General features: G+C 45.7%; 1 protein-coding gene across 1 annotated transcript; it reads right to left on the bottom strand.

The window, feature by feature from the left end:
* Window positions 1-10,996: 10,996 nt before the first annotated feature.
* Window positions 10,997-12,070, bottom strand: KRTAP29-1 (keratin associated like protein 29-1). Its single transcript, XM_037129750.2, has 2 exons — window positions 11,110-12,070; window positions 10,997-11,067 (listed from the first exon to the last, which is right to left on the bottom strand). The coding sequence occupies exons 1-2, from the start codon at window positions 12,068-12,070 to the stop codon at window positions 10,997-10,999; spliced, it is 1,032 nt and encodes a 343-aa protein (XP_036985645.2).
* Between the last annotated feature and the right edge of the window lie 4,567 nt (window positions 12,071-16,637).

Below are 16,637 nucleotides of genomic sequence, written 5' to 3' on the forward strand. Positions count from 1 at the left end.
TTGCCTCTCCAAAGAATCACCACCTTCACATCCCACCTGTTAACTGACTCACCATTTTGGAAAAACATTCACTACCTAGACTTTTCTGACAGCCAGCATGTTTGATCATAATTTCTGTTCTTTATTTGCCTGATGAAAACTCTGAAGCAGCTTGATGGAGTGCAGAGGGCTTCTCCTGGTCCTCTTCCTCCAGTGTGTGTGGGTCATGGGCCAGCTCTGCGAGTCTTTGATACACTGTTATGGTCTCTGCTTTGACTCTGCATCAGGATCTTCAGCCTCTCCCTCCATGTACCTTAGAAAAATGAATTCTTGTAACTGTTCTTAGGTTTTCTCCAACTATTGAAAATCTTCACAGTCATGTTTTCTGTATCAGTGTACTCATGGTTCTTGTAATCCTGCTTTCTTCTTTTCATGGACACTTTGAGTTGGCTCCCTCGATGCAGGGAGTCTTACCTATATTTCTTAATAAATTCTGTACTGTTGTGCATCCCATATTGCATTTTGTTTTACTGTCCAGCACTCCTGATGTAAAGATAATACACATGTTGCATATCACATGCATTGTCCACTCTGAGCCTCATCTAGTCCCCCACAAATAATTATCTCCATCCTTCACGTGGGCACCTTTCATGGAGTGATGTTACACAGCTGAGATGGGCAGACTCAGACTCAGAGCCCGGACTGTGTCTTACACCTCTGCTCACTGGCACTGAAGTTTCTACTTCAAGACAAATCAGGAAAGAAATCTTGGGCCTGAGCACGAGCAAGTTGTTCGTTTGAGTGTCTTTCACCACAGAAGCAATATCTCTTGTACATACATGTAGATAACACCTGCATACAAAGTTCTTCCCAAATTGGTGTCCCATACCTCAGCTACATATTAGGGCAGCAGGAGCTGCATTTTAGAGCCCTACTGGGTGCAGGATCCTTTCCTGTCTTTGGTGCTGTCTAGCTACTCATGCTCTCAAGGGCATCCAATGCTGGGGAGCATCCAGTGCATCCTCACGAGGAAGGACTCATCTAAAGAGACTCCTTTGCCCTCATGTAAATCCGACTGTTGTGTGGCCTCCTTCTCCTGAGCACCTACTGACCAGAGTAGAAGGGAGTAAGTCATTCCCAGCAGAACACTGTATGTTCCCCAGCTTTGAGGCAGTTTCCCATTCTGATGAAAACATTGAGAGAACGTAGTGAGAACAAAGTTGGGAAGTGAGAAACGATGCAGGGGGCATGTGTGACTAAATACCTGACCCCTCTCAGGAAACAGAGACTCTCCTGTGCTTCCTCAGTCAACTAGGAAGCATTTGGGAGAGAGAGAAACTTACGTTCCAGGGGCACAGGAAGAACATGAGAAAGAAGAACAGGAGAAGAGGCTGTGCATGCCTAGTGGCCGTGATGGACAGAAGGCTGGTGCTTTGGTCCGGAGCAAGCAATGCTGCCTGGACCTTCTTGGAGGTGAGGTTGGAGCAGTTTGGAGCCTGGGCCCCCTCCTCAGGAACAGTAGTGGGACCTCTGATGCACCTGCCAGGCTGGTGTCTGGGACACATGCTAAGTTCTGAGGCTGTGAATCTGGGAGGCTCTGAAGAGACTGCCAAGGCCAGACTTGCTGATTGCTGTTCCTTGGTGGCTGTTTGGGTGATTGACATGAGAAACGAACATGTTCTGGGTGACCCACTATTTGCTGGGTATACAGTAAGCACCTTATCTACATATCTTTAATTCTTGAAGAAATTTTCAAAGGAGGTATAAATGTTCCCATGTTAGAGATGAAGAAATTGAAACTGAGGAGGCAAAGCAATGTCGTGGTTTGGTTTCTCCCAGAAGTGACTCTGCAGAAGAGATGTAAGTGGATGGAGTTTATTTGCAAAGAGCAGGTCTCACTGGTTGGGGAGTGTGGATGTGAGACAGGAAAGGAGCACTGTGGGAGAAGCCAGTGTCACAGTGGCAATGGAATGTAGACCTAAGAGAAAATATCAGAAATGCTATAAAGCACACACTTTATGATTATACCAACTGAGTAATGGGAGAGCTGTCTCTCGTATACAAAGTCTCCAAAAGCATCAGTTGAGTGGTTTGTTGTTTTTTTTTCAGTATGACAAACACAAGCAGCATGACTTTAATTTACTGCAAAAAAAAAACATCCCAACTCTTAGGCACAGAGATCCAAACCTGGCTGATAAAAACTTGCACTAAGTTTCAAACGTACTAAGATCCAAAATATTTGGGTGGTGTGTTCAAAACCTCATCTACAATCTGTGATATTTCTCCACTCAAATCCAATACTGGGTTCTTCAGTGTGGTGGAAACCCATGGCTTCTAGAAGAAGAGGAATGAGGATGAAGAGAAGGTGGTAGAGGAGGAGGAGAAAAGAAGAAGAGGAGAAGGAAGAAGGAGAAAGGGGAGGAGGGGGAGGGGGAAGAGAGGGAGGGGAATGAGAAGAAAGAGAAGGAGAAGGAGAAAGGAGAGGAGAAAGAAGAAGAAGGGGAGGGAAACAGGGAGAGAGAGAAGAAAAAGAGAAGAAGAAAACAACACCGTAAATGGCATTGTGGGTGGTCTCTTTCACCCGTCCACGTATAGTGTGGAATATTAAACAGGAACAGGTAAAACACATACCCTCGGCCATATTTCGTGTAACCCTAAACGTTCAGTCTCTTTTTTCTCTTGACCACATCATTATCAAAGGAATTAAGTATGGGCAGAGCCCTGTGGATTGAGCTAACAGCATCATGAAATTTTTACCTTTGGGACATTCCACTATCCCTACAAAACACCACCCGAGTTCTATGAGATGAAGCTGAAGCATGAGTCAAACCCAAACATATCTGGTAGTCCCTGAAGAAGTTGTCTAGTCAGCTCATAGCAGGGGAAGAAGAGAAGTTGAGGTGATAATATTTATTCATTGTGTTTAGATATCAGTCTCCCGCAGTGTTCCTTGACCTTGCCACTGTTGACATGTGGGGCCAGGTAATTCTTTGCTGAAGGTGCCTGTTGCAACCATCGAGGAATGTTTAGCAGCATCCTGACCTCTCTCTACCCACTAGATGCCAGTAGCGCCCCCTTCTGGCTGTGTCATACAGAACTAAGGTGGGTGGGGAAAGTAAATAAAGGTACAAAACCCAAGAACAGAATCCATACCACAGAGGACTTATGTAAATATATAGAATTGGATAATAATAAACGTGACAGAAAAACTCATGTGATGCAACAAAAGCAGTGTTTTAAGGAAATTTATATACTTAAATCTTTATGTAAGAAGAGAACCTCAAAATTAATGAGTTCAATGCCTCATCTTAAGAAATGGGGAGAAAAGCAGTAGTACTGCCTCCAGACTACACAGAAGAAAACAAACACTGAAAAGAAAAACAGTAGAAATTAATAAAACAGCAATAAAGGAAAAAGAGTGACTCCAACAAAGCCAAAAGGTTGGCCTTTTGAAAAGTGAACAAAATAGATAAAACTCTTGGAAAATTCATCTGCTAAAATGAAACAAGACACAATTTAATAATATCATGAAAGAAAATTGGGGCATAAGATATGGATAAAATAGATTTTTTAATTATTTTAATTATCTGTGGCTTTATTACAAGCTGTGACTAAAAAACAACAGCTCTTTACTGTTTCTGACAAGGTCGGGGGCTCACTGAGCTCAGTGCTTTTGTCCCAAAGGTGATGACGGGAAAGAACATTCACAGCCCAGACGGAGGCACAGGATTCGTCTCTGGAACCCAACTCTCTCAAACCAGTAACTGTGAACAACTCGACAGAAAATGGGGTAGAAGATGTGGCTAGGAATTTTATGTTAGAAGAAACACATGCAGCCAGTAAAAGTTAAAAAAAAATACTCAAAATCATAACCAACGGAGAAAAATACAAATCAAACTTCAACAAGATTCCAACTTATACCCCTATATTGCAAAACAACTTAAAAGGTCGATAATATCAAGAATTTTGGGAGCATGTGAATCCACCGAATCTCCTGTATGTTTGAGGGGGTGGAGGGTGGTATAGATTTGTGTGGCCACTTTGGGGAACAAATTGGCATTTTCTCCTAAATGATAGACCAGTCAATCAAACATGCTAATCATCTCACGCCCCCAGCTTTACTGACAGCCACTCTGTTCATTGTCTTTTTAAATCGTGAGGCCCCTCACGATCGTGAGGCCCCTCCCCTCAGTGGAGCCGAGCTTGCTTCACTCTGATTTGTTTCTTACTTATTTCCTGAATGTCAGTGCACAGCTCCTGGCCGGCCTTCTCCATCCTGACATAAAGTCATGGCCTCAGCCTTGGATAAGTGGTCATCCTTTCCCCATCTAAGAGTCTCTCAAAACACACCCTGGCTGGTGCGGCTCAGTGAATTGACTGCCAACCTGTGAACCAAAGGATCGCCTGTTCAATTCCCAGTCAAGGCACATGCCTGGTTGTGGGCCGGGTCCCCAGTGGGGGGTGTGGGAGAGGCAACCACACACTGATGTTTCTCTTCCTTGCTTACTCCTTCCCTTCCCTTCTCTCTAAAAATAAATAAAATCTTTTTTTTTTAAGAATCTTTAAAAACATTCTTAGGATTGTTCTCTTAAGTCTCTGCAACCATCTTAAAATTTGTGATAACCAGTCAGGGCAATGCTTTCTCGATGCACCACCCTATACAGAGCAGGGAGATAACTGCCATGTTCCAAGGGAAAGGAATGTGGTTTCCTGGCAAAGGCACTGAAATAGAGGGCGGAGCTGATAAGGGGAGGGGAGGGTTCCAAAATGCCATTCTGATTGTACAACTTTAGATGCTTCCGATGGGGGGCCTAGAATGGGTACAACCTGAAATGTGGAGAAAGTGAAAGAGCTTCCCAAGGATGGAATGGACCGCCCTGAGTGCATAAACTTCTGATTACTGAGCATTCAAGCGTTAGAACTGACAACCACCTGGCAGGAAGTTTATCAGGATTCCTGCCATGCCTGAGATTCTTTAAGGTCTCTGAACGCTCTGCCTTACCCCATCGTTATTTAATTGATTGCTACTGACATGTTATCGTTCTCTGAATTCCATAAGCATTCAGAGAGCTTCTGCTTTAAGGAAACCATACATATAGTCACGATAATAGGCATTCCCTTAGAGGGGGAAGGAGCAGGTAGGCTGTCTTCCAAAAGGCATTTGGGGTAGAATTCACAGCCTTGATTAAGTCCTGGACGTGATTTTGTTTATACACCAAGGGTGAAGCCACATATTGGAGCAAACTCAACATTAGCCAAGCCCATGAAGCAAGGATGCCTGCTGATGAACTTACAGGAGAATGAACTGTAACAGGGACTCCTCAGCTACATGTGAGCAAGGAATCAGTACCAGAAGTTAAAGGAGCAAGTCCTCTCTCTCTCTCCCCACCCCCTTCTTCTTGAAACTGGAGGCCAACCAAGTTCAGGGCTAGAGCCGCCTGTAGGAATCGGGGAGGGGAGATTGGGGAGGGGAGATTCCTGGGGGGAATGCAGACTGCTGTTTGGGAGGGGAGCTGAAATGGAAGTGGGCAGCTTCTTTCCAAGCTGGCTCCCCTATTCCAGTGTTTTCTCTCCATTTGCATTCAAATTCCTGTGGCTTATGGCCTGGAAGGCTAGCTGTTTTCTGGTCTGGGTGGAACATTCACTCTCAAATGTCCCTGATCTGAAATAAGCTCTTAAAACTCACCCGTGGGCTGCAAGTTTCTTGGACTGTTGGTCTTGTTTGATTTTCTTGGCTCAATTTCCCCATTCCACTTGCCCCAGAATTTTCCTATCTTCTTACTATCCTGTCTCACTGTCTCTGTAAAATCAATAAAAACACATCCTCGGGTAAGGATTTTTAAAAATATTTTTCATAAAATGATTATAAACAAACTAAGAGGCCATCAAACAGGACAAAGGTGTGTTATTTTGTGTTGATAATCTTATGTTTGTGCTTGAGATTTAGAAATCAGTGCTCACTTCTATTTTTCTTCCATCTTTTAAAAGAAAAAAACCCCCGACCCTCTGTAAAGGGAAAGATTAAGGGCATAATAAACAGAAGCCAGTAGTTTGCCCAAGATTTGGGTGTGTCGTTGGGAGACCAGGGCTTTCCATTTGTTTATTCATATATTGTTTTTCCCTTTCAAGCCTGAGCTATTAAAAATGAAGATTGTGATGTTTCCCTCTGAAAACTTGCAACAGCGTGAGGGTCAGGGGGGCAGATAGAGAGAAAGGAGGTTTTAATTTCTTTTGATCTGATTAAGGAGATCACACCTTATTTCACAATAGCATTAAGAATTTTAATGTGAAGTAAAGTCCTCACTGTGTACTGCTAATATATTTATATATGGGGTGTGTGTGTGTGTGTGTGTGTGTGTGTGTGTGTGATGCGTTTGCATCCACCCCTCACCCAACTCACGCTCCATGAACTGTCAACAGGACTGTATCTGGCGAGGAAAATCCAGGTTTGTAAGAGGGGTCTGTTCTTAGTTCTTGCTGAGACCTGGGCCTCAGAGGAGGTCTGAGATCTCCGTGTGGATGGAGCACCGAGAATGTGAAGGTTTTGCTAGGAAGACTCTTATTTGGTGTCTGACTTTTCCAGGAAGTGGAAAAGTGCCTGTGGTCAGCCTACCTGATGGGGGCCCAGCTGCTGTGACCAAACCTGCATTGGGTCCACTTGCTGCAGACCCAGCTTGTGTGCTCCCTCTCAGGATGGTCCCTCTCCAAAAGTTGACCTCATTCTGAGAGGAGTGCAAGTCACATAGAAAGGCCACACCTAGGCATTCTGGTTGGCAGGCTCCGCTAAGCCCATCCCAGGCGTCACGCCTGTGACTGAAGAAGCTAAGTGACTCTAGCCTCTAGCCATCTGAATATTTCCAACTGAGGTCCCAGAGGTCATTGAATTATGTATGCAAAAACATTCGGGCTTGACCAGAGCAGGGCAGAGACGATACAGCATGAGAGGTCTTTGGACCCCCAGCATTCGGCTGGCAGGAAACAGGCTGAGATTAGTGCTAGCGGTATATTTGTGCTGTTTTTCATGAAGAAGGACAGATGGTTCAGAGAACCAAGAGCCCAAAAGGCAAAGCCAAGAGCCATGGGGAATTAGTCCCAGGCATGGAAACCTAATCAAGGAACTTCCAACACTTGTCCAACTAGATTTCAGAATTAGACTGGGAACGGCTTTATATTCCCCATGCTCCCCACCCTTAGAAAAGAAATGTCTGTATCAATTATCTTATGCTTGTTCTACTACTGTATGTTGAGTGCGTGAGAGCCAGGTAAAGATGTCTTTAGTTTCACAAGTCTACAGATCTAGAAGAATTATATCCCTGAAGCTGTACTTAAGGAGACGCGCCCAAGGAGATTCATCCACTCTTGGACCTAATTTCAATGATGGGATTCTGGACTTTGAGCTTATGCTGTAATAAGATGAGATTTGGGGACTTTAAGAGGGAGTGAGGGTAGCTCTGACTATTGTGGTTCAGTTGGTTAAGTGTCACCCCTCAAGGCGAAAGGTCTGGTTTGATTCCCAGTCAGGCAGGTCCCCAGTTGGGGGTATGCGAGAGGCAACTGATCAATGTTTCCCTCACATGTTGCTATTTCTCTCCCTCTCTTCCTCTCTCTAAAAATACACAAATGAGAAGGAGGGAGTGTATTTAGCATGTGAATCACTGGGGAACAGAAAAGCAGCCTGTGCTAGACAACCTCTCGAATGACTTCCAGTTATCCCCAGCCCCTGGTTGTCATACCTTTGTGGAGTCTCTTCCCCTTGAGTGTGCGCTGGATTTACTGACTCCCTTCTAATGAACAGAGCGAACTTGGTGGGATGCCACTTCCAAGGTTAGGCTGTAAAAGGGCTGTAACTTCCATATCATGCACTCAGTCTCTCCCTCCTGGACCACCTGCTCTGGGAGGATCCAGCTGCTTTGCTGTGACAGCAGTTGGCCACTGTCTGCAGAAGCCCACATGGCAAGGAAAGGATATCTCTGCCCAACAACTGGCAAGAACCTGTGGCCTGCCAACAGCCACAGAGAGAGCTTGGAAGTGAATCTTCCCCTATCCAAGCCGTGAAGTGGCTGCAGCTCCAGCCAGCACCTCAGCAGCTGCCTCACAAGGGACCCTGAGCTAGAGGCACGTAGCTGAGCCACGCCTGGACTCCCAACCCACAGAAACAGTGAGATAACCATGTGTCTTGTTTTAGCCAGTAAGTGTTGGGGTTGTTTGTTATGCAGGAATAGGTAACTAGCATAATGAAACGGGTCCATGCATCAAAATGTAATTTAGAGTTCTATTCTTCATAATTAACAAATTGTTATTTGAATTACAATGCTTGATGGTTGCTACAAATCTTAATTCTTAATGAAAAATTTATTCTTAAAAGCAATAATTAAGGGAAAAGTTTATTTCGTAATTTTACATTATATATGCATATATAAATTCTTAAATTTCCAAACCCTAATACTATGTATGTTGTTTGGCAAAAGTAGGTTTACAGCTGTGAGTGCACAAAACACAGAGTTTATTCTGGGATTATCATTTATTGATTATTGTATCATTTTCCATACAAACAGCTGTAAACCTATTTTTGCTCCACCCTGTGTTGCTCGTATTTTCATACAGTCGAACAGTGAGTAGAAGAGCAACCTGGGTTGTGTCTGAGAAGGAAAGAAGATAAACGGCGCTGGAAAGGGTACAGAGAGGACCTCCACTTCATCGGTCACGTTGTATTTCTGTTCCATTTCCTAAAGATCCAAAGCAGGTGTGAGAACATGTCGATTTGGGGTGGTGGGGTCTGTCATATTTTTCTCAAGACTCCCCTGTGTTTCCAAAACCGCTCCCTGCCCAGGACAGACGTGTAAGTCAAGATTTGGCTGTGAGCACGTTCAGGCAGCACAGGGTTTATAATGGGAGGTTCGGATGCTTCATCAGCAAGTTCCAGCAAACCTAAAAGCAGCTCATAAAGGCTCTGTTATTTAAACTGGTGCCAAGCATAAGAAAGATACAAGGCTTCCCAACACGCCTCTTACACCTGACATGTTTAAAGTGTGTAGCTTGTGTGATGGCACGTGGCCAGTGGACAAGGTTTGCCAGTACAACAGAGAGATTCCTAACGGGAACAATGAAGAGAATAAGACAGACTTAGATGGGTCAAATAACTAGCGCAAAGTATCTCGAGAATGCTAGAGATGAAGAATTAGAGAATAAAGAAGTAAATACTCCTTCAGCTTGTAACGTAAGGAACGTTGTTGGAAAGTGTGTGCAGGACGGAGGTAAATGCGTCCCGGTTCCCAGAGCCTCATCCTCCCTCAAGCTTTTCTGAAATCTCCACGGAAGACATGGGAGCAAGACTTTAAACAGGGCGCCCATGAGAGTGTCATTCCCAGAAGACATCCCATCCACGGTGATCCTTTTGAGATACCATGGTCCCTCTCTCCCTGTCTTCCTCGTTTGAATTCTCTTTGCAGACTTCAGTTGCAAATAATTGAGTCAATTATATTCCTTAGGTGGCACGTTATCATTTTTAGTCCTTGCAGGGTCCCTCTCTCGTTTTTTTCTTTATGTACTTATATATTAATTAACTTAGTTTCTGTTCTCCCTTGTGCACCACACTTTCCCAAGAAGCAGAGAGCGGTGCATAGTTCTGTTTGATGCACATTCGCCCGCAAACAGCTGTCAGGCTTCATGTCCATCGCCAGCTCTCCTGGGTCTCCAGCTCGCAGGCCCGTACCACGGATCCCAGATCTGAACATGCCAGCCTCCATAATCACATGAGCCATTCCTTTAAATCAATAATATTGAAATATTTAAAATACGGACATTCTGTTCCCTCTGGAGAAGCAGGCTAATACAATACCCCATGGAAGGAATCAACCCTCAGTGCCTCCCCACTCTCCCAGTGCTAGACCACAGACTTTCTTTAAAACCTATGTTGTCGCCGAAATGCGGCAGTGCACACCCCGCTATGGACCTGGGTGAGAACTCTGGGTTTCGGACCTGCATCACTTTGTGGACCCAGGGCCCCTGGTTCACAGGAGGCCAGAGCCCCTTGAGGAAGGGATCTGTCTGCACTGTTGCTCCAAGTGCCCACTACAAATCCTCATCCAAGCTCTCCCACCCCCAAAACCAACCCAACCATTTTTAAAAGGTTTAGATTCGATAGTTACACGTTAGAAATAAAAAACTTGGTCAGCTGTTCCCTTAGACCAGTTGCTTTTTAAAACTCTTTTGTAAACTGTCAGAAATGTAGCGAACAACTGCCAAAAGCTTCTAAAGAGTTTTTTATTTTGTTTAAATTGGCCATGAGGTGAATTGATCATTTAAACCAGTTTTAAGTGAATTGACCCTTATCTGTTTTCAGCGGCTGAAACCGTGTGTTTATTTTAATCTGTGGTGTCCCTGGACCACATCTGACTTTGGCTTCCCAGGCCTCTTCATTGTGGGGAAACTGAGGCCACTCAGCTCTAAGGAGCTCTTGGTGATATAAAGGTTGGAGGCCAGGGGACTGTTGCCCTTCCTCGCTTCATGTCTGACCACCTCCAATTCCAGGCGCCAGCTGCCCTTGCAGACCAAACTCAGACCCACCCAAGTCGGAGGGTCCGAGGTCATCATTGTCGAACGTGACCTGTGGAAATCTACGGAAGGGAGCATTGAGAGGAAGGAAAGCACTCTGAGTCTTACTCATTTTGTTCAACCAGTCCCATTTTAATTAGCGGTTAGCAGCAAAGGAGTCTTTTTCAAGACAGGGCAGCATCGAAAGAAAAACTGGAAAGAAGGTTTTGCGTAAGCGAAATGCATTGCATCAGAAAACGCAAGCTACAGTGTGGACCATGCATGCGGAAAGGCTCTCCCCGGTTTAGAAGGATCTCTTCGTGGCTGGACACGTCCCCTCGCCTGTACCTGGAGAGAACGTGGGGCTGGACTGGGAGTAATGTCAGCAAGCAGGCAGCACTGTGCTTGGCCAGAGGCGGGCCCACGGATGGCTGTGCGCTTGCAGACAGCCACAGGCCACAGCGGAGGTGGGAAGGGCACTCCGTCAGCCCAGGGCTGCCTTACCGAAGCCGGACTCATGGCTGCGTTGGCAGGAAGTGGGCAAGCAGGTGCTGGCTTTGCAGAGATGTGGAGGAGTTGGTTGGAAACAAGCGGAACCCAGACTGGACGATTTGCCTAAACCTGTCACGCAGCAGGCTGGTTGGCCGGAAGGGGATTTGTAGCCAATCTGGCTGCAGAAAGTAGGTCCACCACAAGTTGGTTGGCCAGAAGGCAGGGTGCCACAGGAAGCTGGTTTGCAAGAGCTCTTTACAGAACAGGGGGCCTGGCAGTTAGCCCCTGGCTGGCAGATGAAGGATATGGAAGGAGCCGGTGGGCGGCACAGAGGCCGGCAAGGGGAGGTCACACAGCAAGAAGGCTGGCAAGAATCGAACACACAAGTCGATGGCTGGCAGGGAACAGGCATGCAGGGAACTGAGTGGCTAGTCTTGAAAATGTAGCAGATGGGCTGGTAATAAATTGATTTGCAGAGCTGATCTTGGCCACTAACGGGGTGACATGAACCTGCTTGGAAGCCAGTTGGCTGGCATGGACTAGCTGCACAGACGGTTGGTGGGCAAGATGTTTCAGGACAGGAAGTCCCCTCAGAAGAGGACGGCTGGCAGGCCCTCGGGTCACAGCAGACTGAGTGGCCGCAAACTGCCTGATGTGATGTGGACACGAAGACCGGCTGCCTGCAGGAGCTTGGCTGACTGCAGCTGACTTCACAGCACTTTTCCTGACCACCGGTGGGTTCCAAGCAGGAGGGCTGGCACGAGCTCACCAGGCAAGGAGGCTGACCAGTGCCGGGTTCATCGCAGGCTGTGTAGGAGCAAATGGGTTGGCAAACAAAACCCACACGAGACGTTTCCTGAAGGCAGGTCGGCTGGCAAGGAGCAGGTTCACAGCCACCTGGGGCACTGCTGGACGGCTGACAGTCTTCTTGGCATGTGACCAGTTGCCATGTTCTGGTCCGGCAGGAACTAGGCAAACAGATTTCGTTTTGGAAGTTGGGGCACATGGAGATGGTGGGCATAGCCGGAATGGCCGTGGTGATTCCGGGACCGCAGCTACTGGCCATGGTATTACAAACTCAGGGCACCTGAGTTTGAAACACATCTGACACACAGGGGCTTTTATAGTTGTGCACCAGGGGTGTGTGCCACAACACGGAGCATCTTTCCTTGTTATTGTTTCTGCTGGTCTGAGCACAAACATCTGATTAGCAGGCTTCGGGAGCCTGGGAGATGGTGTCCTGCTTTTTAAACGTGTCTGTTGAGTGGGGAGTTTTCTCAGCTAAGTTTGGATTCCTTGATGCTGCCCCTGCCCTGAGATGAGCTGTCACTTTTACAGGCTGTTGTCCTGCAGCCTCCCCGAAGCAGGCCTTTCCTGGCACTAACCTCTCATCAGGAGGCCACTGCCTAGCCAGGGCCGCCCACGCTTCCGCCGGGAACGCAGCTCTGCTCCACGCAATCCAATAATGAAGCCATGACCCAGGTAAGGGAGGACGATGTCAGACATGGTGAACAGAAAGGCCCTGCATCCCAAGGACATTCTTTCTAGAACCTTCTCATTCGGCTTTCCTGAAAATCAACTCTGCTGGTACCAGTAACAATAGTAATGGCTTCCATTTATCACACACTTACTCCATACCACGTCCTTGGCTGCATCGTTTCATGGAATCTTTACAATGAGCCTCGTCAGGAGGTGTAATTGTCACACCGTGTTGGCAGTAGCAAAACTAACTCAGAACTTAGGTAATTTTCCCAAAATGATGCAAGGAATAAAGGGTAGAAATAAGACTCAAACTAATGTTGGGCTGACTCCAAAACCCCCTGAAATTAACCGTTATTAGGACCTCCTGACTTTGGGAGGGTCGGGGGAGAGGCCAACGTGGTGACTGAAGGCTGACATTTGTGCATCAGCACACCTGCTCACGGGCGGGTGGCCCTGGCCCCCTGCTGGGGATCACGTGCCCACTCAACAACTGCCATCATCAGCCAGATCAAAAGGGTCTGAGAACTTACCTCTGCTTATCCAGACATCCAAGGACGATCTTTTGGCTTCGAAATTTAAAACCACCAAATGGTTCATTAAGAAAGTTTCAACTCATACTATGTAGTCAACAGCATGTGAATCCTATAAATATAAAAACGTAATCACCCAAAGTGACATGAGGATTATTGCAAGGAGGAGTTGTTTTCCTGTTAAATCAACCTCTTCCAAGGGGGATTTGCAAGGCGCATTTTGATTCTTCCACTCTTCCTCTGGGCTGGTCTTGGCTCTGCCTCACCAGCTGTCTCCAGCCCCCAGCACCGGTCTGCGCTGGTCCACATCCTAGCCTTGTTCATAATGGACATGCACAACAGAATGGAAAGATTGGGTCTTTGGGAGTCAGACAAGGCTCGTCCCGATTTCTGCATTTGCTATAACTTACTCTGTTGGATCTCTTAGCTCATAACCTAGTGTTCAAAGAACCAAGAGGCCTTCAACTGCATTGTTCAGGTTATTTTTGTTCTTACCATCTGCTTCACAGTCATGGACAATGCTGAAAATCCTGGAAGATACTTTTCAAAGTACCAGATACAAAATACCACCACATTCTACCCCTCTCACTCTTATTTTAAAAAGAGAAATTTGGGGGTTGAGTGATGCCTGGAAAACTGTCCTCTTGTGGCTAAAATGCCTCCCTCTACCATTGCTTCTTATGTAACAGCCTCACTCACTTCTTTTGCCCTCGTCACTATTCATTTCAACATCTCACAAACTACGAGGGGCCCTGCGCTGTGTTCTACTCCTGATTGTCTGCATCCCAAAACTCTTATCTCCCAAGAATACTTTTAGTCTTACCCAAGTAAGTCAATCAAAATGAAACTTAAGTATATTTCAGAAACGACATCAACTTCAATCTGAAAAAGATGCCAATATCCTAGACCCATACATACCACTCTTAGTGTTTCAAAGAAATCCATTTTTACATCTATTTTTCTCTAATTTTTTTTTGCCTTTCTCTTAAAGAAACTTCTCAAGAGGTCAATAAAAAGGTACCAACTTTCAGCCATAAGGTGATAAGTTCTGAGGATTTAATGGGTATAACATGGTGACTATAGTTCAAAATACCATATTGTGTCATTGAAATTTGCTGAGAGAACTTATATGTTCTCATCAGAAATGACAAATACATGAAGTGGTGGATATGTTTGTTATTGAGATGGGAGGAATCCTTTCACTACATATATCAAATCATGATACTGTACACGTTCACTATCTGACAACTTTATTTGTCAATTATACTTCAATAAAGCTGAAAACATAGATCTCTCAATAGTAACAACTTCCATTTTGCTGTGGTTAAAGGCACTAAGGAAGTCTGGTGAATCACCAAGGGCTGCTCTGATCACACCAAGAAACATGATGATACAGAAAAACACAGGCTTTGGGCAGAATGGGTTTTAGTCATTTGTACATTAGTTACCTGCTGACTATCCAATTCTTGTCTTTATCACCCCCTTGAGAATATAGATGCAGAATATATATTAGAGTAGCATATATAATATAATGTATATGTTATATATAGTATGTATAACAAATTTGTGTATGTGTGTACATACATGTGCACTCATACATGTAAATGCATGTGTGTGTTGTTTCTGAACTTTAGATATGTGCGTGTTCTCTGAGGCTTGCTTGTATCAACCCACATTACGCCAGTGAGGTTCACTTATGTGGCATGCAGCCATTGTACAGTCATTTTTCCCTGCAGCCTAATACTCTATTGTGTGACTATACCACTATTTTCTTATCTCTGTTAATGGATCTCTATTTTGTTCATTCTTTATATTCTTCACCTGTAAAATAGGGGAGAAGAAATCTCACAGAATGACTGTGGTTTACCTGAGACACTGAGTCTGTTCTTGGCACAGAGATTTAAAATCTGGCCAGCTCCTCTCTTGGCTCTGGAAGGAGACAGATATAAATCCCAATATCCCAATGAGACAGCAACTTCAATACCAGTGACAGGATGAGCTCTCCCCCTGCCATTGTTTAACCCAGTGGTTCTCAAATGGGGTGATTTTTGCACACACACTCCCCTCCAGGGGATGTTTGGGAATGTCTGAAGGGAGACATTTTTGGTCGTTACAATCCAAGGATGCTACTGGAATCTAGTTAATAGAGGTCAGGGATGCTGCTTAACACATACAATGCATAGGACAGCCCCACAACAAAGAATGATCCAGACCAAAATATCAGTAGTGCCAGAGTTGAGAACCTTGGTCTACCCTCTCCTGTGCTTAGGGTAGCCCAAGCTGTACCTTGAGGACAAGGGATAGCCCTTCATTCATTCTGTGTACTAAGTGTAAGGGGTGACTGCTTTGAAGAAACTGTTTTTAGAGATTGTACAGGCTATGTATGGAGTTTACACAAAGAGTGTATCTCATAGGGACTAGGAAAACATAAGCAAAGATCTCGCACAAGAAATCCAGGTTACCGTTCTTATTGTAAGTATGGCCTTCCACACTTGTTTTTACCACACTGGGGATCCCAAAGCCGCTGGCTTCCTCCCCAGTCTCTCTACATCCAAGAACATGTTCCTCCATGCAGTTCTCAACACCAAGGCCCAAGAGACATTCCAAAACACAGTGCCCTCACATCACTGCCCTGTACACAGCTCCCTGATGCCTTCCTATCAGCCCTGCACTAAATCCAAATGCCTCTGTCCAGCATAGAAGGCCTGATGAGGGCAGCTCCCTGCTGCCCTCTGCTTCTCTGACCTCAGAGCTCACCACTCCCCCAAGCACACCTTTGCCCAGGCCTCGCTTAGTGAACAGTGCGCTCACAAGCCCATTCATTTATATCTGACTCCTGCCTAGAAAACATTTCCTTCCTGGGTTCTAACTGGTTAATTTCTACTTGAGCTGAAAGACAAGGCTTCAGGCCCCAAGAATCCTTCCCTGGTTCCCCCTCACACCCTGCTGAGTTCAGTGCCTGCACTTGCCTCTATCCCAGTATCTAGCACAATGGAGTACAGTTCATTGTCTCTCTATCTACCTGTCTCCCCACTGGCGTGCACTCCTCTGAGAGCAGGGACTAAGACTTTTGTCTTCTCTGCTAGAGCCTCACATAGTCCCTGGCACCTAAGGGCTACCCAATAAAGTTTGTTGGATGGACAAATGGATGAGAGAAGCTGCTCTCAAAGCCGAAGCAAGTCAGCTGATGAGACTGTGGCATTAACAAGAGCACAATGAAAACAGCGTGTCACTTCAGCTTAGCTGATTTTATTGGACAGTTACACATCTTTATCCCATTGAAGAAGTCCCCAAAGAACATGGGCACACCCAGCAAGGGAGTGCACACGTGAGGAGTGAAAGAAATGTGTGACAGAAAAGAGACTTGAGATGAGATGGCAAAGCTTGATGGCCGCGGCAAACAGGAACCCAGAATGTCTCCCTCTCAGTGCCCAGGAGGCCTTCATCTGGACCTCGCAGACACTGGCATTCCTGATCAGCTCTCTGAAGCAGCAGCAGACGGAAGTGATGGTGCAGGAAGAAAAAGATTCTAGCTAAGTCATGATGAGCTTCGGGTGGGGCAGTCGAGTTTTCTCTCTAGTCGGAGGTTCGCTTTGCAGGAATTGGCGGGCTGAGGTCAGT

Source organism: Artibeus jamaicensis, unplaced genomic scaffold (assembly GCF_021234435.1).
Source record: "Artibeus jamaicensis isolate MK-2021 breed Jamaican fruit bat unplaced genomic scaffold, CSHL_Jam_final contig_2259, whole genome shotgun sequence".
NCBI lineage: Eukaryota > Metazoa > Chordata > Mammalia > Chiroptera > Phyllostomidae > Artibeus > Artibeus jamaicensis.